The sequence below is a fragment of the Leptodactylus fuscus genome, chromosome 1 (genome assembly GCF_031893055.1).
Source record: "Leptodactylus fuscus isolate aLepFus1 chromosome 1, aLepFus1.hap2, whole genome shotgun sequence".
NCBI classification, from domain to species: domain Eukaryota; kingdom Metazoa; phylum Chordata; class Amphibia; order Anura; family Leptodactylidae; genus Leptodactylus; species Leptodactylus fuscus.
The window spans coordinates 259,192,402-259,219,473 of NC_134265.1; the positions used below are offsets into that span (position 1 = coordinate 259,192,402).

The 27,072-nt window shown below is 41.3% G+C and overlaps 1 protein-coding gene across 1 annotated transcript in view; it reads right to left on the minus strand.

Moving 5' to 3' along the window:
• LOC142217786 (bifunctional heparan sulfate N-deacetylase/N-sulfotransferase 3-like) overlaps positions 1-27,072 on the minus strand; it is a 320,369-nt gene that overhangs the window by 18,773 nt on the left and 274,524 nt on the right. The window contains exons 10-11 of the mRNA XM_075286112.1: positions 19,561-19,735; positions 2,516-2,686 (exon numbers count right to left, since the gene is read on the minus strand). Of these exons, the coding sequence (XP_075142213.1) occupies positions 2,516-2,686; positions 19,561-19,735 (346 nt within the window). The remainder of the gene's footprint in view (positions 1-2,515; positions 2,687-19,560; positions 19,736-27,072) is intronic.

The following is a 27,072-nucleotide window of genomic DNA, read 5'->3' on the forward strand; positions in this document are numbered from 1 at the left end:
TCTTATACAATGGCTTTCACTGAGTGTAAATTGGTATGACAGATTGCCCCAAGAAGTGCCATCTATCTGTCAACTAAACATTCTCAATTCTCTTTAAATTATAAAATGTATGGAGATAGCTGTTACGTATGAACAGAGCAAACAAAAGTAGGTTATGTGCATACCAAACAGTCCTCAAGCCTGTAGTTTACGGATATAAACAAACAATGTTTAGTAATTTTTTCAGTATTTTTTTTCCATTTTTGGAGGTGACAGCAGCATGGTGTGACTCGCATGAAAGTATCACCTAAGTGATTAAACAGATATGCCAGCACAGGATAGAACTGTCTTGTTGACTTTACCATCTGTCCCTAGAAGTGTCTAACAATGAAGATGATGTATTGCCTCCCAGTGTTGTTTCTGACATTCATCTGACAAGTACTAGATATTTTTATGCTTTTTTTGCCTTATTATTGTGAAATATCTATAAATTTCTCAGCAATGGAAGACACCATGCTTATTTGAGCATTTCATATTTATGGATTTTCAGAGCGAGAAAATATATTGTTATAGGCTGGAATGACAACATCTTGAGAAAGTGCAGAATGCGCCACAATAACTCACTCTTTGTCATTTGCTATAACCCATTTAATTAAGATGACACACAGCATGTTTTTTTTTTTTTTTTTATCACGAGGCATATATACCGTAATAATCACACCATAAAAATAGAATATTGCCAGAAAAAAATTCTGTAAAATGACAAAATCACAGGAGATGTGGTGTATGAAATGATACTTATACTAATAATTAACAGTTCACATCTTTATTTTTGACATTGTCATAAATAATGAAAAGTGTAGGTAGGATGATTCAGAGTGAAAATTACACAGTGTGATTCTTACCCACATGTTTTTTTTTTTTTTTTTTTACATTTAGAACTAGGTCTCCATGGCTTTAGAAAGTTAGTTGTGGAGCAAAGAAGATGCAATACTAAGAGTTTTTAATGGAGAAAAAAGTTGGTGATGCACAACACAACCAGTGGATAAATCAGGCACAGTCAAACCACAGTCCCTTGGTAGGTCTACAGCAGGTTAGGGGGGGGGGGGGGGGGGGTTTCACATTTGCATCCAGTCTCCACTTAAGCCAATCCAGCGGGTTTCTTCTGCCCCGAGGAACTGGACAGGGGACGGAAACCCGACAGTCAGTTTCCAAACTCATTCACTTGAATGGGTTTGCAAAGTGACCACTGGGTTTCTGTCTCCTGTCCAGTTTCGCAGGGCAGGAGACAGAAACCGTATGGAATGGCTAAAGCAGAGACCTGGCGCAGATGTGAACCTGCCCTCAGCTGCCTTTAGTAGGCAAAGAGTTTATTGTTTTTGCCTCCTATCATACATAATTTTTTATTTAGTTGAGGCCTTGCATTATTTTAGGACAACTTGTGGCAAATGTGGCCATGCCCTACAATGAGATCTGCAGTCAGTGATCCATTTTCATGGCAGCCAGGAGCCTATTGAAGCCTATTGACTTGTTATTCTATCAGTTCTATTACAGGCTGCTCTATACAGCCTGTAATAGAACCTTCGTAATTTTACAATGCACTGTGAAACACATGGCGGTATTAAGTTAGTGACCCTATGTGCCTAAGGGTACATGGGTGCATTCAGGCAGTAGAGCATGAACATTGGAGCCAAAATAATACTTAGCTACTGTTAAAGAGGACCTTTCATCAGATCGGGTACAGGCAGTTTTATATACTGCTGGAAAGCTGAAAGTGCACTGAATTCAGCGCACTATCGGCTTTCCTGATCTGTGCCCAGTGTAAAGTGCTATCGGTCCCGGTACCATAGCACTTTACAGTCAGAAGGGCATTTCTGACAGTTAGCCAGGGACACCCTTCTGCCCAGCAGCGCCTATCACGCTGCACAGTGTGAGTGGGGAGGAACGCCCCCTCCCTCTGCTCACACAGCTCGTCCATAGATGAGTATTATCAGGAGCGGGAGGGGGGAGTTCCTCCCTGCTCCACAGTACAGCGCGATAGGCGCTGCTGTGCAGAAGGGCGTCCCTGGCTAAGTGTCAGAAACGCCCTTCTGACTGTAAAGCAATACGGTACCGGGACCGATAGCGCTTTACACCGGGCACAGATCGGGAAAGCCGATAGTGCGCTGAATTCAGCGCACTGTCAGCTTTCCAGCAGTATATAAAACTGCATGTGCCCGATCTGATGAAAGGTCCTCTTTAAGCAGAGGAGAGAAATTTCTCTTTCATTGTATCTCGGGTTAAAGTGAACATTGCTTCTGACTCTCCTGCAAATCAATCAGTGGCAGAGAGATTCACTAGAGGCATTGCCAACGCTGCCCTCTAAAAGAAGCTCCATTCTAACGCTTGGGGCAAAAGACTCATCTCGCCTCATGGCAGATGTGGCCCTGTCTATTGCTCAATTCAGAAGGCCAGACAATAAGTCTTTTGCAATTACTAGGTATATTGATAAAACTGACAGTATCAACATGATATGGCATGAATATGGATGTTTTACCTGAGCAGGAGGAAAGTGTTGCAGCCATCGTTCTATGTGTGTAGAATACCACCCAGGCATCAGGCACTTCTTTTGGAGAGATTGTAGGTCTGGGGAAGCTTGGCTTCCAGCTGTAATGACCTCATAGAAGCTGAATTTTAGAGCAACTGGGTCCTGGTGAGCACGCTGGTGCTGAAGACAAAAGTAGTCATTTTTTATATTGTGATTATAAGACATTATAAACAAAATAAAGCATTATACTAAGCACATGTCTGTTATACAAGATGTACAATGTACATTTAAAGTGTAACTAAACTTTTGGAAAAATTTTGACTTTCTGGCTTTTGGTGTCATATGAAAGAGGAATTTCTCTTCTTTCAAAACAGCTGTCAATACAGAAGCTAGGGGAAGAGTGAAAAAATGCAGGATTTCACAGAAAGGATGCAAAATGTGTTAATAAAATATATTACAAAATGTATTAATAACACAAATACTGCCAGAAAAATCAAGAGTTGTCTGAAAGTTTAGTTATGCTTTAAGTAATATTCTCTATTTTTTAATTTTAAAGAAGTGTTTCAGATTAATATAAGTAAATCCCAAACCATTTTTGCATCCACAGATTAAAAGTTCAAGAGCAGTGTACAACACTATTCTTAAATGCAAAATTACAAGAAAATAATGCAAACCTGATGGTATAAGTAATAGAGATGAGCGAGTAGTACTCGATCGTGTAGGTATTCGATCGAATACTACGGTATTCGAAATACTCGTACTCGATCGAGTACCACTCGCTATTCGAATGTAAAAGTTTGATGCAGAACCAGCATTGATTGGCTGAATGCTATACAGTCGGCCAATCAACGCTGGTTCTTCTCCTACCTTTAGAAGTCTTCTCCGTGCAGCTTCCCTGCGGTGTCTTCCGGCTCTTCATTCACTCTGCCAGGCATCGGGCCTGGGCAGAGCCGACTGCACATACCCGCTTGTAGTGCGGGCATGCACAGTCGGCTCTGCCCAGGCCCGATGCCTGGCAGAGTGAATTCAGAGCTGGAAGATGCCGCGGGGAAACTGCACAGAGAAGACTTCTCGGAGGATCCAGCCCGTATAATTTGATCGAATGCTGCCTACCCCTGAAACAAGCATTTTCCCCCCATAGAGTATAATAGGTTTCAATATTCGATTCGAGTAGTCAAATATTGAGGGGCTACTCGAAACGAATATCGAATCTCGAACATTTTACTGTTCTCATCTCTAATAACGAATAGGATACATTAGGATTCATTGTGATACATTTGATAAATGATTTGTCATGAAGTATCTAGATCAAGGGTGCAGCCCCGAACCATGATGAAGACATGTTTGACTGTGTTCTAATGTTTTATAAAGGCGCCACTGTCAGAAGACTGCCACATCTTTCTGGTGCAGACAACAAAGTGAGATCATTAGACAACAGCTTCGCTGTAATAAATCCATTAAAAAAAAAAGTCTCACATAAAAAAAACCTTTAAATTTTATTGCAGCCTAATAGTATTGGTACATTCTGGCTATGTGGCTTTGAACTATAAAATGTTGTACTGCTCTGATGCAGATAAACCTCTATAATATAGTTCAATGGCACACATCTTTTCTCAACCCTGTCTACATGTGAAAGCACGTAAAATATCACCCTTTAGTCTTCAAACTATTTTTAGACACAAGTCTAGCAAATTCTCAGTTATGAAAAACATGGTCTGTATTGGTTTTCAGTTTCAGATTTGTTTCATTACCTTTGAAGAATTAAGACAAAAAGTAAAAGGCAAAACAAAGGCAAAATATTAGTTGCAATGTCCTGCAGTGTAGTGATGTTTGTGGAAAAGCTGCAGACCTTTTTTCTAATCTTAAGCACAACCTTTAAATCATAACTAAACATAAAACTAATATGCATCAGGAAATAGCTGCCCAATCTCCAGGTAGCATTGATTCCCTCACCTACCATAGTACTGATCCCCTCACCAACCGCACTTCAGACTGTCCATTCCCATCTTTTGAATCGGTTACAGAAGAGGAAGTCTCTCAGCTACTTTCTTCATCTCTCCCTACAACCTGCAGTTAGTGATTCCTTCCCCTCACACCTTCTCCAATCTCTGTCGCCTTCTGTCACAACTTACCTTACTAAAATATTTAACCTCTCTCTGTTCTGGAATTTTCCCATCCTCTTTCAAGCATGCTGTCATAACCTCGCTATGGAAAAAATCCTCCCTTGACCCATCCTGTGCTGCTAACTATCGACCTGCCTCTAACCTCCCCTTCTTCTCTAAAATCTTGGAACGCTTGATCTATTCTCGTTTAATCCGCTATCTCTCTGCTAACTCTCTTCTTGACCCCTTATAATCTAGCTTTCGCACTTTGCACTCTACTGAAAAGGCGTTCCGCAGGGCTCAGTCCTAGGCCCCTTGCTCTTCTCTCTCTACACAGCCCCCATTGGACAAACCATCACCAGATTTGGCTTCCAGTACCATCTTTATGCTGATGACACGCAGTTATACACATCTTGTCATGACACCATCCCTGCATTTTGTATAAGAAAAATGTTTATTTTTGCACCGTGTTAGCCAGTTGGTATGAAATATAAAAAACAAAAACTTGCGAGTCTTCAGTAGGTGATACCTTTTTTAATGGCTAACTCATAATGATGACAGAATATAATGTTTCGAAGCTCTCGAAAGCTTACCATCCCTGCACTAATACAGAACACCAGTAACTGTCTCTCTGCTGTATCAAATATCATGTCTTCGCTCTATTTGAAACTGAATATCTCAAAGACTGAACTACTGTTGTTTCACCATCTAATAGATCTGTTTCTGATATATCCATTGCAGACTTCGGCCTTACTATAACTCCTAGGCAGTATTCCCGCTGCCTCATGGTTGTGTTTGACTCAGACCTTTCCTTCAGCCCTCATATCCAATCACTCGCATGATCATGTCATCTCCACTTCAAAAACATCTCCAGAATACTCCCTTTCCTTACCAGAGATACATTAAAAGCACTTATTGTTGCTCTGATTCACTCTCGCCTTGACTACTGTAACTCCTTACTAATCGGTCTTCCCCTCTATAATCTATTCTGAATGCAGCGGCCAGGCTCATCTATCAGTCTAGACCAGTGGTTCTTAACCTTGTTTGAGGAAGCGAACCCACCAGTTTCATATGCACATTAACCGAACCCTTCTTTAGTAGAGATGAGCGAACACTAAAATGTTCGAGGTTCGAAATTCGATTCGAACAGCCGCTCACTGTTCGAGTGTTCGAACGGGTTTCAAACCCCATTATAGTCTATGGCAGACCTGGGCAAAGTCCGGCCCGCGGGCCATATCCGGCCCTCTAACTGATTCAGTCCGGCCCGCACAGCTTTGACTAGGGAGGCGTGTCTAGTGGGGCGTGTCTAGGGGGCGTGTCTTAGTGCCGGCCGAAGATGGAGATGGAGATGTGGAGCGTGTCATAAAGTACTGAGAGATGTAAGGTGAGCTGCAGGGTGGAGAGAGAGAGTGAGTGTGTGTGTGTGTGTGTATATATGTGTGTGTGTGTGTGTGTGTCTATATGTGTCTGTATGTGTGCCTGTCTGTATGTGTGCCTGTCTATATGTGTGTCTGTCTATATGTGTCTATATGTGTGTCTGTCTATATGTGTCTATATGTGTGTCTGTCTATATGTGTGCCTGTCTATATGTATCTGTATGTGTGTCTGTCTATATGTGTCTATATGTGTGTCTGTCTATATGTGTGCCTGTCTATATGTGTCTGTATGTGTGTGTGTCTATATGTGTGCCTGTCTATATGTGTGCCTGTCTATATGTGTCTGTATGTGTGTGTGTCTATATGTGTGCCTGTCTATATGTGTGCCTGTCTATATGTGTGTCTGTCTATATGTGTGTGTGTCTATATGTGTCTATATGTGTGTCTGTCTATATGTGTGCCTGTCTATATGTGTCTGTATGTGTGTGTGTCTATATGTGTGCCTGTCTATATGTGTGCCTGTCTATATGTGTGTCTGTCTATATGTGTCTGTATGTGTGTGTGTCTATATGTGTGCCTGTCTATATGTGTGTCTGTCTATATGTGTGTGTGTCTATATGTGTCTATATGTGTGTCTGTCTATATGTGTGCCTGTCTATATGTGTGCCTGTCTATATGTGTCTGTATGTGTGTGTGTCTATATGTGTGCCTGTCTATATGTGTGCCTGTCTATATGTGTGCCTGTCTATATGTATCTGTATGTGTGTCTGTCTATATGTGTCTATATGTGTGTCTGTCTATATGTGTGCCTGTCTATATGTGTCTGTATGTGTGTGTGTCTATATATGTGCCTGTCTATATGTGTGCCTGTCTATATGTGTCTGTATGTGTGTGTGTCTATATGTGTGCCTGTCTATATGTGTGCCTGTCTATATGTGTGTCTGTCTATATGTGTGTCTGTCTATATGTGTCTATATGTGTGTCTGTCTATATGTGTGCCTGTCTATATGTGTCTGTATGTGTGTGTGTCTATATGTGTGCCTGTCTATATGTGTGCCTGTCTATATGTGTGTCTGTCTATATGTGTCTGTATGTGTGTGTGTCTATATGTGTGCCTGTCTATATGTGTGCCTGTCTATATGTGTGTCTGTCTATATGTGTGTGTCTATATGTGTGTCTGTCTATATGTGTGTCTGTCTATATGTGTGCCTGTCTATATGTGTGCCTGTCTATATGTGTCTGTATGTGTGTGTGTCTATATGTGTGCCTGTCTATATGTGTGCCTGTCTATATGTGTGCCTGTCTATATGTGTCTGTATGTGTGTGTGTCTATATGTGTGCCTGTCTATATGTGTGCCTGTCTATATGTGTCTGTATGTGTGTGTGTCTATATGTGTGCGTGTCTATATGTGTGCCTGTCTATATGTGTGCCTGTCTATATGTGTGCCTGTCTATATGTGTGTCTGTCTATATGTGTCTGTATGTGTGTGTGTCTATGTGTGCCTGTCTATATGTGTGCCTGTCTATATGTGTGTCTGTCTATATGTGTGTCTGTCTATATGTGTCTGTATGTGTGTGTGTCTATATGTGTGCCTGTCTATATGTGTGCCTGTCTATTTGTGTCTGTATGTGTGCCTGTCTATGTCTGTCTGTCTATATATGTGTGTGTGTGTGTGTGTCTCAGTAACCTAGGGGCAGAGATGGAAGGGGAATGTTATACTAGGGCAGAGATGGCAGATGGAGGGGGGGACATGAAACTGGGGGAGAGATGGAGGGGGGGGGACATGAAATGGAGAAAATAAAGGGGGATATGAAACTGAGGGAGAAATGGGGGGGGGACATGAAACTGGGGGTAGATGAAGAGGTCACAGACTGGGGGGGACATTAAACCGTGGAGGAAGCTGTAGGGGGACTTGTCTGCCTCTAGTTGCCCCCAGTTTAATGTCACCCTCCAGCTACCCCTACGGTTTTATGTCTGCTTCCAGCTTCCTGATTTTAATGTCCCCCTCTAGTTGCCCCCAGTTTCATGTCCCGCTCCAGCTGTCAATTTATTGCCGCCCTCCAACTACCCCCACTGTTTAATGTCCCCCACCAGCTGCTCCAGTTTCATGTCCCCTCTAGTTTCCACCAGTGTAAACTGGGGCACCAGGAGAGGGGCTTAATACCGTGGGGCAGTTGGAAGGGAACATTACAATGTGGGGGCATATAATGTACGGGTGACTGTAGGAGGATTATACTGTGTGGGGGCACATGGAAAGATGATTGGGAATGGGCGGAGTCAACGTAGAAGTGGGTGGAGCTAAATTTGTTGTGGCACGGCCCTCTAGCATAGTTTCAATTTCTTATACGGCCCCATCGGAAAATTAATTGCCCACCCCTGGTCTATGGGGAACATATACTCGTTAAGGGGGAAACCCAAATCCGTGTCTGGAGGGTCACCAAGTCCACTATGACACCCCAGGAAATGATACCAACACCCTGGAATGACACTGGGACAGCAGGGGAAGCATGTCTGGGGGCATAAAAGTCACTTTATTTCATGGAAATCCCTGTCAGCTTGCCATTTTCGCAAGCTAACTTTTCCCCATAGAAATGCATTGGCCATCGCTGATTGGCCAGAGTACGGAATTCGACCAATCAGCGCTGGCTCTGCTGGAGGAGGCGGAGTCTAAGATCGCTCCACACCAGTCTCCATTCAGGTCCGATGGTCTGATGGTCTGATGAATTGGCCAATCAGCGCTGGCCAATGCATTCTATTAGCCCGATGAAGTAGAGCTGAATGTGTGTGCTTAGCACACACATTCAGCTCTACTTCATCGGGCTAATAGAATGCATTGGCCAATCAGCGCTGGCCAATGCATTCTATTAGCGTGAGCTGAGTTTGCACAGGGGTTCTAGTGCACCCTCGGTTCTGCTACATCAGATTGCTACATCAGATGTGTAGTTGAGCAGAACTGGCTCAGCACTGCTAAGTCTCTGCATTCACATAGGAATGCATTGGCCAGCCTTTGGCCAATCAGCGCTGGCTCTGCCGGAGGAGGCGGAGTCTAAGGTCGGACCTGAATGGAGACTGTTGTGGAGCAATCTTAGACTCCGCCTCCTCCAGCAGAGCCAGTGCTGATTGGTCGAATTCCGCACTCTGGCCAATCAGCGCTGGCCAATGCATTCTATTAGCCCGATGAAGTAGAGCTGAATGTGTGTGCTTAGCACACACATTCAGCTCTACTTCATCGGGCTAATAGAATGCATTGGCCAATCAGCGCTGGCCAATGCATTCTATTAGCGTGAGCTGAGTTTGCACAGGGGTTCTAGTGCACCCTCGGCTCTGCTACATCAGATTGCTACATCTGATGTAGCAGAGCCGAGTGTGCACACTCGGCTCTGCTACATCTGATGCACACTCGGCTCTGCTACATCTGATGCACACTTGGCTCTGCTACATTTGATGCAGCAGCAGAGCCGAGTGTGCATCAGATGTGTAGTTGAGCAGAACTGGCTCAGCACTGCTAAGTCTCTGCATTCGCATAGGAATGCATTGGCCAGCCTTCGGCCAATCAGCGCTGGCTCTGCTGGAGGAGGCGGAGTCTAAGGTCGGACCTGAATGGAGACTGGTGTGGAGCGATCTTAGACTCCGCCTCCTCCAGCAGAGCCAGCGCTGATTGGTCGAGTTCCGTACTCTGGCCAATCAGCGCTGTCCAATGCATTCCTATTGGAAAAAGTTTATGTCACAAAAATCACAATTACACACCCGATAGAGCCCCAAAAAGTTATTTTTAATAACATTCCTACCTAAATAAAGGTTATCCCTAGCTATCCCTGCCTGTACAGCTATCCTTGTCTCTTAGTCACAAAGTTCACATTCTCATATGACCCGGATTTTAAATCCACTATTCGTCTAAAATGGAGGTCACCTGATTTCGGCAGCCAATGACTTTTTCCGATTTTTTTCGATGCCTTCGATGTCGTAGTTCCTGTCCCACCTCCCCTGCGCTGTTATTGGTGCAAAAAAAGCGCCAGGGAAGGTGGGAGGGGAATCGAATTTTTGGGGGGTTTGCCACGTGCTGTTCGATTCGAATCGAACACATCGAACAGCCTGATATCCGATCAAACATGTGTTCGATAGAACACTGTTCGCTCATCTCTATTCTTTAGTGATAAATCAAATATGATTTTTTTCCAAATTCAAGACATAGTTATATGTTTTTTTACTGGTACACAAAATGAACCGTGCATATGGCCTAGGGTTCGATCGAACCCTGGTTAAGAACCACTGGTCTAGACGCTACAGTGATGACTTCGGTCTGTGTCAGTCACTATATTGGCTTCTTATTCAATACAGAATACAATATAAACTTGTCACTCTCATCCACAAGGCTCTGAATAATGCTACCCCTCCCTACATTTCCCCCCTCAGCTTTTTTTTATCATCCAACTCGTACTCTCCGTTCACTCAATGACCTAACACTTACCTACTCTATTATCAGAACCTCCCACACTCATATATAAGACTTCTCCCGAGTTGCACCACTTCTCTGGAATTCCCATATCCCGGACAATCAGATTAACTCCCAATTTCTACAGCTTCACGGGCAAACTAAGGACACATCTTTTCTGACAGGCCTATCACAATTCCTAATGTAAACCCTTCTGTACCATAGTTAGAATTCCTAAAATGAACCCTCCTCTGTCCCCGCTCCCACATTACCCCACAGGATATGATGCCATTTCAAGTTAACTTTGTGTCCACCATCTGCACGTTAAAGGATATGACTGGTGACAGCTCATACAGTTTTAGGTTTGTGTAATGACAGTAACCTCTATTACAATATTGTCTGACCACTGTATAAGCAATGCTACATCCGATGCCACCCTTGCTACCTCTAGTGTCACCCCCTCTACCTTATAGATTGTAAGCTCTTGCGAGCAGGGCCCTCAGTCCCATTGTGTGAAGTGACTATTTCTTTGTAATGTATCTTTTTGTCTCTACTTGAACCCTACAAATTGTACAGTGCAGTACTTTTTTTTTTTTTTTTATTATTATTTTATTAGCCTCCACCTAGGGGGCTTGAACCTGCAATCATTTGATTGCAAGTCCCTATAGACGGCAATACAAGTGTACATTCTTATTGCGGGCATTAGAATCGGGCCTCAGCGTATAGTGGAGACCCGGTTGCTATGGCGACTGCTCTGCAGCACAGCGGTCGACATTAGCTTTACATACCTGGTGGATGCCGTGAAGGCCGGGGCCGCAGCATCGCTCGACTCCTGCTGCTGCAGGAAGCCAGCGGCGGCAGGAAGGTTGTGATACCGCTCCTCCACGCCCTGCCCCACCATATACTCGGCGTATAAGACGACCCCCAACTTTTCAGAAAAATTTTGGGAGTTAAAAAGTCGGCTTATACGCTGGAAAATACGGTAGTATTTATTAATGGTTAGTACAGAACATCTTCAAAATAGATAAGGTCAATAAACAATATCATCACATCCATTATATATTGTGACATTTCGGTCAACCACTTGACCTTCATCAGCAAGGTAAAAATCCTAAAAGTGCTGGAGTCAAAAGTTCTAGTAGTAGTGAACGGGCAGGGTCGGGATTACCTACAAGTGAAAAGGTGAATCCCTCGAGCATGGAATAGTAGACTCATAGTAGGTCACACAGATACTCATTGTATAATGTTTCAACCATGTCTATGTGTCTGTATAGTATAATATACTGGGTAGGTTATAAATATTACGAATACTATTCCATTTTTGGAAAAGTGTCAGATAATATTTGTATAGTGGACCCCCCAAATGAATTTTACTGGTGGGCCCAAGGCACCCCAGTCTGACACTGTGAACAGGCACATTGTCACGCTTCCTAGACCAAACTCTTTTCATAGAGATTCCCTGTTCACTGCAGAGAAGCCTTTACAAATAGCTTTGTGCCCTGCTTGTCAGGGAAGAAGTAAAGTCTTTGCAGCATCATTGCAGTATAAATAAGAAAAATATACAAGGGACTCTATCTTTATCTTCTAGAACAAGGAGAATGATTTTGCCCAGCAGTATCAAGAAGAACATATGGAATAAAAATGATGAAAAGCTAATTCTGTATGCTAGAAAAAGCCATTATCAGCATTTGTGGGCTTTAGGTAGCAAATAATTTCACCGGATAAACCCAAAGTTTGCAGGAGTTGTGATAAATGTGGTTTGTGCACCACAGGTAATATTGCCGAGCATAAATCATTGTAAATGCTTCTGTAGGATGGTCTCTGTAGCATATCAATAATCCTATCTGAATCTCATTATATATGACATGACCCTGGACCTCTTTATCAATAGGGGCTATTTATATGGGTGATTACAAGAGCAATACGCAGTAGTATTAGAGTCTATGCAATATCTTGTTTCTTTTAAAATAATACTAGAATGGAAGCGACTTTAGATTAAATATGATGCTCCTGCCCTGAATCCCAATGTCTTGTTTACCAGGAGGAATGCTCTGCATTACATTGCAAGATTTATGAACATTAATGTCAGAAATGCAGGTCAAGCTCTCAAGTTGAGTTTAATGAGAAGGTGTAAATCTGTCTATGGAATGCTAGAGACATATAAAACCTCATTATGTACTGTGTTGTGAAAAAGTAATATACATTTTCAATTTTGTGCTAAGCCAAGCATTGTAGGACAGCGCGGTGATTTAGATCCACTTGCTAAGCAATCTTAAGCAATTCATTCTTGAAAATTGCACATTAAAAGGTCTTCTTCAGAAAACAGCCCTATTGTTTTATTCAGATATCTCTTGTGGTTTTAACGCTGAGTGTCATTTTTTGTTCATAAGCTACTGTACAAAGGAGGTCAATAATTTGGAAATATAAGCGAGAACCATCATTGTGATATCTTACGTTCAATCAGCCTAGCTTTAATCAGCAATACGTAGAAAAACAAGGTTCTTATTAGAGTCCTACACTATTTCATTGACACCGATGTCATAGCAAATGTGTATTAAAATGGATCATTTCCTGTACATTGCATTTAACTTATACTCAGTCTTCTAATGTCACACATACAATCCCTGTTCAGTTACATTGGCTAGACAGAACTTAATGTTTTTAATAGAATAAATAGCTGGACTTTAAAGGTTTTCAATTCTGAAATCTTAAATATTAAAATCACTGACTAACATTTCTGGAATAAATATCTGACTAACAAAATATAGAACAAAACCAACATCTTTATTACTAACTATGTGTATCATGATAGAGAAAGCCACATTTTTTTTTTGTGCTTATGGCACTTCCATCTCAAGTGTCTGAAGAAGGTTCTCTTTATGGTCAGTGTTCTGGGTTCTCTATACTGAACGTTCCCCTCATCTCTTCTGATTGGTTGTTAGGGCTGTATAGGGGTATAGTGAAAAACAGTCAAGATTTATGGGATTTGAAGGGTAAACCCTAGATGGCAACCAATTAGACAACACCCTTTAGAGTAACCAAAGTCTCTCAGTGTCACAGTGGGTCCACCTCTCCCCCCGCATTATAGAACCAACCCCAAAGCCTCACCCCACCTAGAAGCATGGTGCATGGAACATCATGTTTCAAGGTAAGAATGTAACATAAACAACCTTAAAGTGGAACTAAACTTTCAGACTACTTTTGATTTTTCTGGCAGTATTTGTGTCATAAATAAATTTTGTAAGATACTTTAGTAACAAATCTTGGATCCTTTTTGTGAAATCCTGCATTTTTTTCCCAGTTAAAACGTATAAATTATAAAACATAGAAACATGTTTTGGTGTCATATGAAAGAGGAGATTTTCTTCTTTGATTCTCTTTGCTTCAGTGCCATCTAAATTATTCCGAGATATATCACTGTATGAAAACACAGTCAGGATTAGGATATTTGTATGCAACTGGATAATATATATCATATAAAAATCCCAATCCCAACTGTGTTTTCAAATAGTAAATAGCATTATAACCTTCATGTCACATAAAAAAGAGAATTTCCATAAAAGCAAGTTTGTATGTTTTATAATGTCCAAGATATAACGGATTGAAGTGGCAAACCCCTCCCCTTATTTTCTCTACATATTACGCAGCCTGGTACTCCGGTACACCATACACAGTAACATTCAGTGAGAGGAAGAAACAGCTCTCAATACAGCAACAAGGAAAAGAGTGAAATAATGCAGGATTTCACAGAAAGTATACAAAAATTGTTAGTAAAGTATATCACAAAATGTATTAATGACACAAATACTGAGTGCGAAAGTTTAGATACACTTTATGCTAAAGAGAGATGTTGAGTAATGCACAAAGACAAAGACCCAAATCACACATTTAAATTAAATAAAGAATGGTTGAAGAAGAAGATTCATGTCTTAGAATGTCGAAGTGAGAGTCCTAACCTTAACCCTATTGGGATGCTCTGCCATGACCTGAGAAAGAGTTTGCATGTAAAGCATCAAAGAAATATTGAGAAACTAATACAGAGAAAAATAGTCTATAGTTATTCCTCAACACTATAAATCTTATAAATCCTCAACACTATAAATCTTATTTGCAGCTACACAAAGCATATTGTTGTAAAATTTCCATCATAAAGGGGAACTTTTGAATGGGATCCTCTGGAATGACTTGAAATACATAATCCATAATCCACTATCCATATCGTATGACAGACCTTTGTTAGGATGTGGCTGACATGGTAACCTAATTTCACCTTATGATTATGATGTGTGGGCACCAAAGTATAAGCAGAGGTAAACCACTTGGATCAGCCATTACTTTGGGAGCTCGACTGTCAGTTACTTCAGGGCTCATGTTGCTGATCATATGGGCACAGCTTTTCACATAAATGAATACCACAGAACATTTACACAATGCATTCCATGACAATACTGTTCATATCATAACATAACATTAAATATTTCCTTGTGCATTAAGGGTGTTAAAGGGGTTTCCCCATCTAAAGGCTTCACCCATTCTTCTGTCTCCTCTCCCCTACACTTCCTGGTTTGAGTGACAAGTTGGCTTGTGGGCTTAGCCTGTGTGATGGACAAGTCAGGTCAGCACTGTGGTCCAAAACAGTTCTTACTCACTGGATTTACATACAGAGATACAAGTAGTAACTCAGCACTGTTCTATCCCTTATCAGGGCTCAGCAGCTAAATGTACTTTGCAGAGCTGACAGAAAGCTCGATTTGTCATCAATTACAATGAAATGAGATGGTTTAGAACAGGGACATTAGCTACCTGGTGGCCTTTGCTGCTAGATAGCAGAGGTGGTCTGAAACCTAGACAACAAGCTGTAAACACTAAGGAGACATAGTCAGCAGTATCTGCCAGATGGAGCAGTGTAGATACAGTCTGCACTTTGTGGACTTGTGATGGATGATATACACTCACCGGCCACTTTATTAGGTACACCATGTTAGTAACGGGTTGGACCCCCTTTTGCCTTCAGAACTGCCTCAATTCTTCGTGGCATAGATTCAACAAGGTGCTGGAAGCATTCCTCAGAGATTTTGGTCCATATTGACATGATGGCATCACACAGTTGCCACAGATTTGTCGGCTGCACATCCATGATGCGAATCTCCCGTTCCACCACATCCCAAAGATGCTCTATTGGATTGAGATCTGGTGACTGTGGAGGCCATTGGAGTACAGTGAACTCATTGTCATGTTCAAGAAACCAGTCTGAGATGATTCCAGCTTTATGACATGGTGCATTATCCTGCTGAAAGTAGCCATCAGATGTTGGGTACATTGTGGTCATAAAGGGATGGACATGGTCAGCAACAATACTCAGGTAGGCTTTGGCGTTGCAACGATGCTCAATTGGTACCAAGGGGCCCAAAGAGTGCCAAGAAAATATTCCCCACACCATGACACCACCACCACCAGCCTGAACCGTTACCGATACAAGGCAGGATGGATCCATGCTTTCATGTTGTTGATGCCAAATTCTGACCCTACCATCCGAATGTCGCAGCAGAAATCGAGACTCATCAGACCAGGCAACGTTTTTCCAATCTTCAATTGTCCAATTTCGATGAGCTTGTGCAAATTGTAGCCTCAGTTTCCTGTTCTTAGCTGAAAGGAGTGGCACCCGGTGTGGTCTTCTGCTGCTGTAGCCCATCTGCCTCAAAGTTCGACGTACTGTGCGTTCAGAGATGCTCTTCTGGCTACCTTGGTTGTAACGGGTGGCTATTTGAGTCACTGTTGCCTTTCTATCAGCTCGAACCAGTCTGGCCATTCTCCTCTGACCTTTGGCATCAACAACGCATTTCCGCCCACAGAACTGCCGCTCACTGGATGTTTTTTTCTTTTTCGGACCATTCTCTGTAAACCCTAGAGATGGTTGTGCGTGAAAATCCCAGTAGATCAGCAGTTTCTGAAATACTCAGACCAGCCCTTCTGGCACCAACAACCATGCCACGTTCAAAGGCACTCAAATCACCTTTCTTCCCTATACTGATGCTCGGTTTGAACTGCAGGAGATTGTCTTGACCATGTCTACATGCCTAAATGCACTGAGTTGCCGCCATGTGATTGGCTGATTAGAAATTAAGTGTTAACGAGCAGTTGGACAGGTGTACCTAATAAAGTGGCCGGTGAGTGTACATTGCAGGTTGTACGCTGTCTGTGGTTGACCTGTTTTTCACATCTGTGGGAAACAGATCAACCTTTTTTTCCTTTTTGCTATACTTACTATGTCTTTGGGTCTGTAAAAACTGATGACACACATATGGCGACCATTTTTTTCACAGACCTATAGACTTTCATTGATGGGATGCATACATGATGCATCCATATCAGTGAAAAAAGACTGAAACAGTGTCAGTTGTTTATTAAAAAAAAATAAATGTATATATTAATGACTTAATGAATACATGAAATATGTATGCTGTCCACAAAAAAATGCCAATGGCAAACTACGTGAAATGCGGACGTGAGAATAACCCCTTTTGGTAAATTTTTCAGCTAATTTAAACCATTACTTTAAATATAACCCAGGAGATGAGATTATCCCTTTAATATAAGTGGTATATAACCACCTAGATAATATCCCTTTAATATAAGTGGTATATAACCACCTAGATAATATCCCTTTAATTTAAGTGGTATATAACCACCTAGATAATATCCCTTTAATATAAGTGGTATATAACCACCTAGATAATATCCCTTTAATTTAAGTGGTATATAACCACCTAGATAATATCCCTTTAATATAAGTGGTATTTAAGACCTAGAGTTTAGCAGTTTTAACAAGTGATGGAGAAATATTTGAACACTGCAATACAATACCAAATATATATTCTGTAGTATTTGTTTCTGAATTCCAATTTAAGGAATATAGAAATACAAAAAATATTACGCTGGATACAATAAGAACACAATTAACATTTTTGCAGTTTCTACTATGTATAGCCCAGTTGTGATCTGTGTTCACCTGCTTATCCATATCGCTACATCTTATTCTTTCACTAGAAATGATTTTTGCAATCGGAATTTTCCTTCCTTGCTTTCTCCTGCACTTGACTTGATTATATATTTCCCCATTGTTATGGGCTCTCTCTGTATTCCAGCTCTTTATAAAATGACACCAACACAACGGCTCCTCTTAAGTACACTCAGACCTGAATTATTATGCCAGTGGATTTGTTCCTATCTCCTGAAATGTAATGACTTTTGTATATGGAATGGATGTGGAAGCATTCTAGGTTGAAACTAATTTCACTACTAAATGGCAGAAGTGTTTGATGTCACCAAATTTATTATGATGCAATGTTAAAGGTTTATTACATTTTCTTTCTGCATTCACAGTAGTCTGTGATAACTCTATTGTGGAAACATAGGTGTCATGGCTGAACGTAACAATAGGGTGATGAGCTGTTCCATCCTTTAATACTGTTGTGTTTATAGATTCAACAATAAAAAACTTGCAAACCAGAATACATGTTACTATTTGGCAAGATTTCGGCAACCTACTGTCTTACTTCAGTAGCCGCTCTAACTAGTATCAAGTCTTTAAGGCTATGTTCACACTTGCACCCACTTTATGTTTGGGGTTTCCATCCTCAAATCCGTTTAAAAAGGCGGAGAAAAAAGTCCTGCATTTTTTTGGGCGGACCCCAAGCAATCTAACTACCCCAATTGTGTAAAATGTGACATATACCAAATGTTTTAGGCTCTTTTGCAGTCTTGAATGACATAACTGATAGTAGTTACAGTCTAAAATTCTCCAAATTTATTAACAAAGATCGCCTGTAGTCTGGTGCAGTACTGTATGCAGCCAGGAGGTGGCAAAAGGAACAAAAGCAACTCACTTCTGTATGGACTATGCTGTGCCAAATTTATTATATTGTGATTGTTGAGATTTGTACAATATTTCACTTTTCACCATGTCATAAACTAATGTACCTTATAACAATATTGCTAAATTTGCCCATTATGTTCTACACAATATGTATTTTTATAAAAATATTCTGGTTTAATTTTTTATTTAAAATGATTAATATTAAATATTAAAATCAATGTAATGAATGCAAAACTTGTTACATATTTACTTATATAGGGATTTGGAAAGTTAAGAAATATTAATAGGCACACTTGTCTTAAGTTAGCCTTGCAGGGTGGAAACTGTATGTTATGTCCTATCAGTGTAAGTTTTTTATTTATTTAAAAAAAAAAATCAGCTTGATGAAGGAGTTGGAGTCAGAATCAGAGTTGTAGTTGTATATGGAGTGAAAAGTCAGAGATGTCAGAGACAGAAGTTTGGCTTACTGTTTCCACAGTCCTGATGACAACTTTCAGAAAAGATAAGCTGAGACCAAAAATGTCTGCCAGCTGCTTATTCCCCATTTAAAACACATTCATTCTCAGACTAGCTTAGCATGCATGTGTATGGGGGTTCAAGAAAATGTTGTATGGTCAGGCTTAAGCCTTGTTCACTTCTGCGTTGGTAATCTGTTCGGGGTAGTCTGCATGGGGACAACCCCGAACGGACTACTGAACACATTGACAAGCGGTGTGCAGTGAAAGCACACGGACCCCATAGACTATAATGGGGTCCGTGTGCTTTCCGCATAGTCTCTGCACAGAACATGCGGACAGAAAAGTAGTTTACAATCTACTTTCCTGTCCGCATGACTCATGCAGAGACTGTGCGGAAAGCATGCGACCCCATTATAGTCTAAGGGGGCCGTGTGCTTTCACTGCACACCGCTTGCCAATGCGTTCAGTAGTTCTTTTGGGTGGGTCCCCATGCGGACTCCCCCGAATGGATTACCAACGCAGATTTGAACGAGCCCTTAGTGGTGAGAACAGGAGACAGTATTATGTAATCTGCATTCTGGCATGTGTTTCTGCCTATTTGTTAGGAATACTCAGACAGAACATTGTGCTGTCTTAGAAACGTACAAACATAAAATCCCATATGAGTTATGCGTGTATTTGTAAAAGAGAATTGTTGAAATGTTAGAAATAGAAAAAAAAAGGTGAGTACAAAAGGGAAAATGATAAGTCGCCCACAAGAATGATAATTAGCTTGTATAATGCACTCTGTATATAGGGGAATTACTCACTTGGTACCAGGAATATGCGCGATCTGAGGGGTCTATGAGAATTGTGATAATTTTCGCCTTTGGGATTAAAGCAGCAGCGCGTTTCGGAGCGTCTTCAGAATGGAAATAGTTGGCACTTTTTTCAAACAGGAAATCAGTGGTTATATTTGATGGGACTGGGAAGAAATCCATGTACCTGAGAAGAGACAGTAAAAGCTGTAATTCTATCAAAGTCAGAATAACTTATGTTTTAGATATTTTATGTGACATTATTTTAGGAATCCAATTATGTCCCTGCCATGAAAAGAAAAACAGATAAAAGCTAGTTACCATTCTGATGCATTTTCGTTTTTTTTTTTTGTTACATACATTGCTGACATCTTATTGATACAATGTAAACTGTCTTTTCACCCTATGCTACTGACCTAAAGACTCTGTCAGCAGAGATTACCAAGGCTATCACTTCATTTCAGATTAGTGATATGAGATTGTAAAGATTATATCATAAAATATATAGTATAATATATTTGTTTGGATTTTACCGCATAACCCTTTGAAAACACTTTGAAAGTCATTTCATTTTCATTAAAGCTGATATATTTATTCGGCCACAGCTTTATGGAATTTAATGGAAAATACAATCAAGACAAGGAATTGCTAGCCATAATAATTTCTGACTAAAAAGACTGTTTTTAACCTTTTTAGGACTGGGACAATTTTTGTTTGAGTATTTCCATTTTTAAAAACCATATTTTTATTTTTTGAGGGCTTGTTTTTTGCTAGGCAAATTGAGTTTTCTAACAGAAAAAAGTGAATGTAGTGCAGAACAGTAAAAAAAAAATATCTGTAGGAGAAAACGAGAACTGCAATTCTTCCATTTTTTCTTTGGGTTTTGTTGTTAGGGTGTTCACCCTACATGTTAAATTTATTCTGCAGGTCAGTATTATTCTAGACATTCCAAACTTGTTATACTACTTAAAAAATTTAAAACTAATTGAGAAGTTTTATATGCTAACATTTCACCCCAGGCATCTTAAGGATTCCTTCATAGCAAGGCCTCCAGGTGTGAACCTTCCCTCTGGTCTTGAGCTCTTGGATCGAATGATGTGCAAAGCCTTGAGTTCTTGACTGTTAGCCTTAATAATACTCTGGATGCTTTCCATTCTATCTGGTCCCCCTGGGATGCGTACTGTATTCTGCCTGGTCTCTGATCCTGGTTCTCCCATTTTTCTCTTTTCCCTTTCCTCCCCTTTGTTTTTCCCTTGTTCTTTGTGGTTGTTCTCACCTCTCGTATTTTCTTTTTTTTAGTTTGGTCTAAGTGTTTCATGTACAGTACAGACCAAAAGTTTGGACACACCTTCTCATTCAAAGAGTTTTCTGTATTTTCATGAGTATGACAATTGTAGATTCACACTGCTTTGATTACTGCTTTGCACACTCTTGGCATTCTCTTGATGAGCTTCAAGAGATAGTCACCTGAAATGGAGTTCCCAGAGATGCTTAGCACTTGTTGGCCCTTTTGCCTTCACTCTACATTCTTGGCCAAATAGCCCTTACACAGCCTGGAGGTGTGTTTGGGGTCATTGTCCTGTTGAAAAATAAATGATTGTCCAGCTAAACGCAAACCGGATTGAATAGCATGCCACTGCAAGATGCTGTGGTAGCCATGCTGGTTCAGTATGCCTTCAATGTTGAATAAATCCCCAGCAGTGACAGCAGCAAAGCACCATCACCCCTCCTTCTCCATGCTTCACGGTGGGAACCATGCATGTAGAGTTCATCCATTCACCTTTTCTGCGTTGCACAAAGACACAGTGGTTGGAACCTCAGACCAAAGCACAGATGTCCACTGGTCTAATGTCCATTCCTTGTGTTCTTTAGCCCAATCAAGTCCCTTCTGCTTGTTGCCTGTCCTTAGCAGTGGTTTTCTAGCAGCTATTTTACCATGAAGGCCTGCTGCACAAAGTCTCCTCTTAACAGTTGTTGTAGAGATGTGTCTGCTGCTAGAACTCTGTGTGGCATTGACCTGGTCTCTAATCTGAGCTGCTGTTAACCTGCGATTTCTGAGGTTGGTGACTCGGATGAACTTATCCTCCGCAGCAGAGGTGACTCTTGGTTTAACTTTCCTGGGGTGGTCCTCATGTGAGCCAGTTTCTTTGTAGCGCTTGATGGTTTTTGCAACTGCACTTGAGGACGCTTTCAAAGTTTTCCCAATTTTTCGGACTGACTGACCTTCATTTCTTAAAGTAATGATGGCCACTCGTTCTTTACTTAGCTGCTTTTTTCTTGCCATAATACAAATTCTAACAGTCTATTCAGTTGGACTATCAGCTGCGTATCCACCTGACTTCTGCTCAACACAACTGATGGTCCCAACCCCATTTATAAGGCAAGAAATCCCACTTATTAAACCTGACAGGGCACACCTGTGAAGTGAAAACCATTTCCGGTGACTGCCTCTTGAATCTCATCAAGAGAATGCCAAGAGCGTGCAAAGCAGGAATCAAAGCAAAAAGCAGGAATCAAAGAAAAATCAAGAATATAAGACATACACTCACCGGCCACTTTATTAGGTACACCTGTACAACTGCTCGTTAACACTTAATTTCTAATCAGCCAATCACATGGCGGCAACTCAGTGCATTTAGGCATGTAGACATGGTCAAGACAATCTCCTGCAATTCAAACCGAGCATCAGTATGGGGAAGAAAGGTGATTTGAGTGCCTTTGAACGTGGCATGGTTGTTGGTGCCAGAAGGGCTGGTCTGAGTATTTCAGAAACTGCTGATCTACTGGGATTTTCACGCACAACCATCTCTAGGGTTTACAGAGAATGGTCCGAAAAAGAAAAAACATCCAGTGAGCGGCAGTTCTGTGGGCGGAAATGCGTTGTTGATGCCAGAGGTCAGAGGAGAATGGCCAGACTGGTTCGAGCTGATAGAAAGGCAACAGTGACTCAAATAGCCACCCGTTACAACCAAGGTAGCCAGAAGAGCATCTCTGAACGCACAGTACATCGAACTTTGAGGCAGATGGGCTACAGCAGCAGAAGACCACACCGGGTGCCACTCCTTTCAGCTAAGAACAGGAAACTGAGGCTACAATTTGCACAAGCTCATCGAAATTGGACAATTGAAGATTGGAAAAACGTTGCCTGGTCTGATGAGTCTCGATTTCTGCTGCGACATTCGGATGGTAGGGTCAGAATTTGGCGTCAACAACATGAAAGCATGGATCCATCCTGCCTTGTATCAACGGTTCAGGCTGGTGGTGGTGGTGTCATGGTGTGGGGAATATTTTCTTGGCACTCTTTGGGCCCCTTGGTACCAATTGAGCATCGTTGCAACGCCAAAGCCTACCTGAGTATTGTTGCTGACCATGTCCATCCCTTTATGACCACAATGTACCCAACATCTGATGGCTACTTTCAGCAGGATAATGCAATGCCATGTCATAAAGCTGGAATCATCTCAGACTGGTTTCTTGAACATGACAATGAGTTCACTGTACTCCAATGGCCTCCACAGTCACCAGATCTCAATCCAATAGAGCATCTTTGGGATGTGGTGGAACGGGAGATTCGCATCATGGATGTGCAGCCGACAAATCTGCGGCAACTGTGTGATGCCATCATGTCAATATGGACCAAAATCTCTGAGGAATGCTTCCAGCACCCTGTTGAATCTATGCCACGAAGAATTGAGGCAGTTCTGAAGGCAAAAGGGGGTCCAACCCGTTACTAGCATGGTGTACCTAATAAAGTGGCCGGTGAGTGTATTTTCAATTGTTTCACAATTTTTTGTTAAGTATATAATTCCACATGTGTTATTTTATAGTTTTGATGCCTTCAGTGTGAATCTACAATTTTCATAGTCATGAAAATACAGAAAACTCTTTGAATGAGAAGGAGTGTCCAAACTTTTGGTCTGTACTATACTGTAGATGATTGATTTCTGTTTGATCGGGGACCTGGCAGTCAGCCTTTTCTCCCCATCTCTCTTTTGTTTGATCTTTGTATATTTTGTTATGGATAATCTTTCAATAAAATTTACAAAAAAAAAAAAAAAAAAAAAAAAAAGGATCCCTTCATAAGTTAGATTCCCTTGTTGAATACTTTCTTGACTTTCTTCAGCCATACAGTTAAACCATCTCACAATCTCAACAGAATTGTGACCAATCTATTACAGACCGAATTCCAGCTGCTTCTCTCCTAAATAAGCCTTAGGGCCCCTTCACACTACGGATACGCTGCCTGATTCTGAATGTTAAAAAACGGTCAGAATCAGCGCATATAAAGCAGATCCCATTCATTTCAATGGGAGCCGGCATACAAGTGCTCCCCATTGAAATGAATGGGCTGCTTTTTATTTTTTTTATTTTTTTTTTTAAATGTAGATTGTGAGCCCCACATAGAGCTCACAATGTACATTTTTTTTTTCCTATCAGTATGTCTTTTTGGAATATGGGATGGAAATCCATGCAAACACGGGGAGAACATACAAACTCCTTGCAGATGGTTTTATGCCCTTGGTGGGATTTGAACACCAGGACTCCAGTGCTGCAAGGCTGCAGTGCTAACCACTGAGCCACCATGTGGCCCCACTGGGCTGCTTTTTACTCTACGAGCGCTCCCATTGAAGTAAATGGGAAGCGCTCACGTGTATGGCTCGCCGTGTGAAGGGGCCCGGCGCTCGGCTCAGTCCGAGCCGTACACGTGAGTGCTTCCCATTCACTTCAATGGGAGCGCTCGTAGAGTAAAAAGCAGCCCATTCATTTCAATGGGATGTGCTTTATACGCGCTGATTCTGAACGTGTTTTAACGTTCAGAATCAGGCAGCGTATCCGTGGTGTGAAGGGGCCCTTACCCAGTATATAGGAGCACTAGTTTGGATCACTGTCTTATTGTAGGATGTAATGGGCTCCAATCATGCTGTCCAGATGGAATGACATAGTGTTGCAAATGATGTGACTGCCTATCTTGTTGAGAATTCCTTTTACCCTATGGCAATTTCTCAGTTTGCCAGCCCAAAAGCAAACCCTGACTATCATATTTCCTTCACCATACTTGGTACTTATCTCCAATCATCTTCTGTCCAATGTATCTGTTTTTTAACCAATTGTATTTTTTTCCTTTTATCATATAATCACAGAAATGAGTTTTCTTTCCCTGAAGGCAGGCGTAGACTGGAAGCTGTCTTTTAGCTGTTAAGGATGAGACTAGTTTTTTTAAGTTACTTATTTATTAATGCTGCAGGCTGTTTCTAAAACCCCTGATGTGTTTTTTTTCTCACTTGTGCATTGGGACTCACACGTCTCCTTCTAGCCTAGTTACAGTCTATTTGTGCTGTTCTGTGCTGGGAGTGGCTCGCACCATTTTTGCAAATATCTTGACAGTTTGACACAAGGGATAGACTTCAATTCCCAGAACAACAATGCTGATGCTCCAGATACTCAACTAGTCACAAAATTGGCAGTGTATTTGCTCCCTTAAAAAGTGTGATAATTGTAAACCATGTTACCTACATATCACAAGGGTTTATGGTGATGAATTTGCTTTAAAACATGATAATTTAGGATAAGAAAGTCTTTTCTAAAAAAATATCCTGTTCCAGGGGTTTTTAGAGTCTGAACCTAGAGTTTCTGTGCTGACTCCAGCTCTAAGTCATGTGATGGGAACCGGCAGCCAACCCCTAGACCGCTCTACCTCTTCCTGCCTCTCCCTTGTTCACTGGTAGTGAGGAAAATGAGATAGGAAAGAGGAGGCAGAGCAACCCGAGGGCCAGGTGCTGGTTCCAGTCACATGACCTGGAACCTGTTAGTAGCGTATCTAAAAACCTCTTCAGCAAGTAAGTTAAAAAAAAAAAATCTGAACAACCCCTTTCATATGCAGAATTTATGGTTTCCAAAAAGGGTAATGTAGATCACATAATATTCAATCAATAAGCCATTTTCATCAATAATATTCATTTATAACACTGACAATGTCAGACATTTTCTGATAAATTTTCTGTTTTTTATAATGTCAAACAATAGTGATGAAACAACTTCCCTTATAATAGGTAGTCCCCTGTGCCTCCAAAACAGCTTTGACCTAATAAGTCACGTACTTCAAATTTCTAAAGGTGTTCTATGGTATCTGGTACCAAGATGCTAGTAGCAGATCTTTAAGACATCATATTGCATCATATTGCAAAATAGCTGCATTTTTGTTGTAGATTTTCTGAGCCAAACCCAGAAGGAATGGCTACAGAAGAAATGGCAAATCTATCGGAAGCTTGTATAGCTCTCCCTTTTGCTCAATCTACTCCTGGAATTGGCTCAATAAATGCAGCCAAATCTGTAACAAAAAAAAGGCAGGCTTCATTCACACTTGCACTCGGTGTCCGGTGTGTACATTCTGCCAGGTTGTTTCTGCCAGTGTTTGGTGTTTGCATTCCGCCTGGTTTTCGTCTTCAGCCCCAGCGAAACTGGACAGGGGACGTAAACCCGTCAGCCAGTTTTAAAACCCATTTACTTAAATGGGTTTGTAAAGGTGACCGATCGTGTCCGCCTGCAGCCTGTTTGCAGGGAAGCCGTTTTTTTTTTAGCCAAACACAAAGGCGGACATGCTAAAAAAAAAAAAACGGTTTCCCCGTGGACAGGCCACAGGCGGACATGGGCGGTCACCTTTACAAACCCATTCAAGTGAATGGGTTTTAAAGCTGACTGCTGGGTTTCTGTCCCCTGTCCAGTTTCGCCGGGGCTGAAGACGGAAACCTGGCGGAATGCAAACACCAAACACCGGGTGCAAGTGTCAACGAAGCATAAAGAAGAGCTCAAACAGCTGATCCATGGGCTTGCCAGGTGTCAGACCCCAGCTGATTTTCAACTGATGACCTATCCTATGCCCTGTTCACAACTCAGTCCTATTCAAGTGAATGGGTGGAGCTGCAATACCATTAAAACGATTGTACAAATGTATGAAACTATGCTTCGTAATCTGTGAAGCCTTTAACCCTTAAGTACTATCATGGTGTCTATCAGACACCACTACCATAGACATATCATTATGATAGAAACAATGATAGTACTTAAGGGTTAAGGCTGGGGCCCCACGTTGCGAAAACGCACCTTTTTTGTTGTAGATTTTGCTGCATTTTTTGAGCCAAAACCAGGAGGGAATTGAACAGAATATAGAAGTACTGTAAAAGTACTTGCTATATATTTACCATTACTTGTATAGCAAAAAAACTCAGAAAAATTTACAGCAAAAAAAGTTACATTTCCGCTATGCGTGGCTACAGCCTAAGCCCCATGTAGCAAACTGCAGCCAAAAAGTCTTTCTCCTTCAAAAAATTACGACTTAAAAACGCAACTGTTTTTGAAATGGCAGCATGTCTGCTGCGGATATTTGGGGGTTAGCCAGAATCTAATTTGCAAGTACTGTAGAAGGGTGCTTTCACACTGCAAAATCACGGCTGCAAAATAATGCGGCGTTTACGATCCACGCTCCCATTGAAATCAATGGGAGCTTATATGGCCCGCAAAATCCCA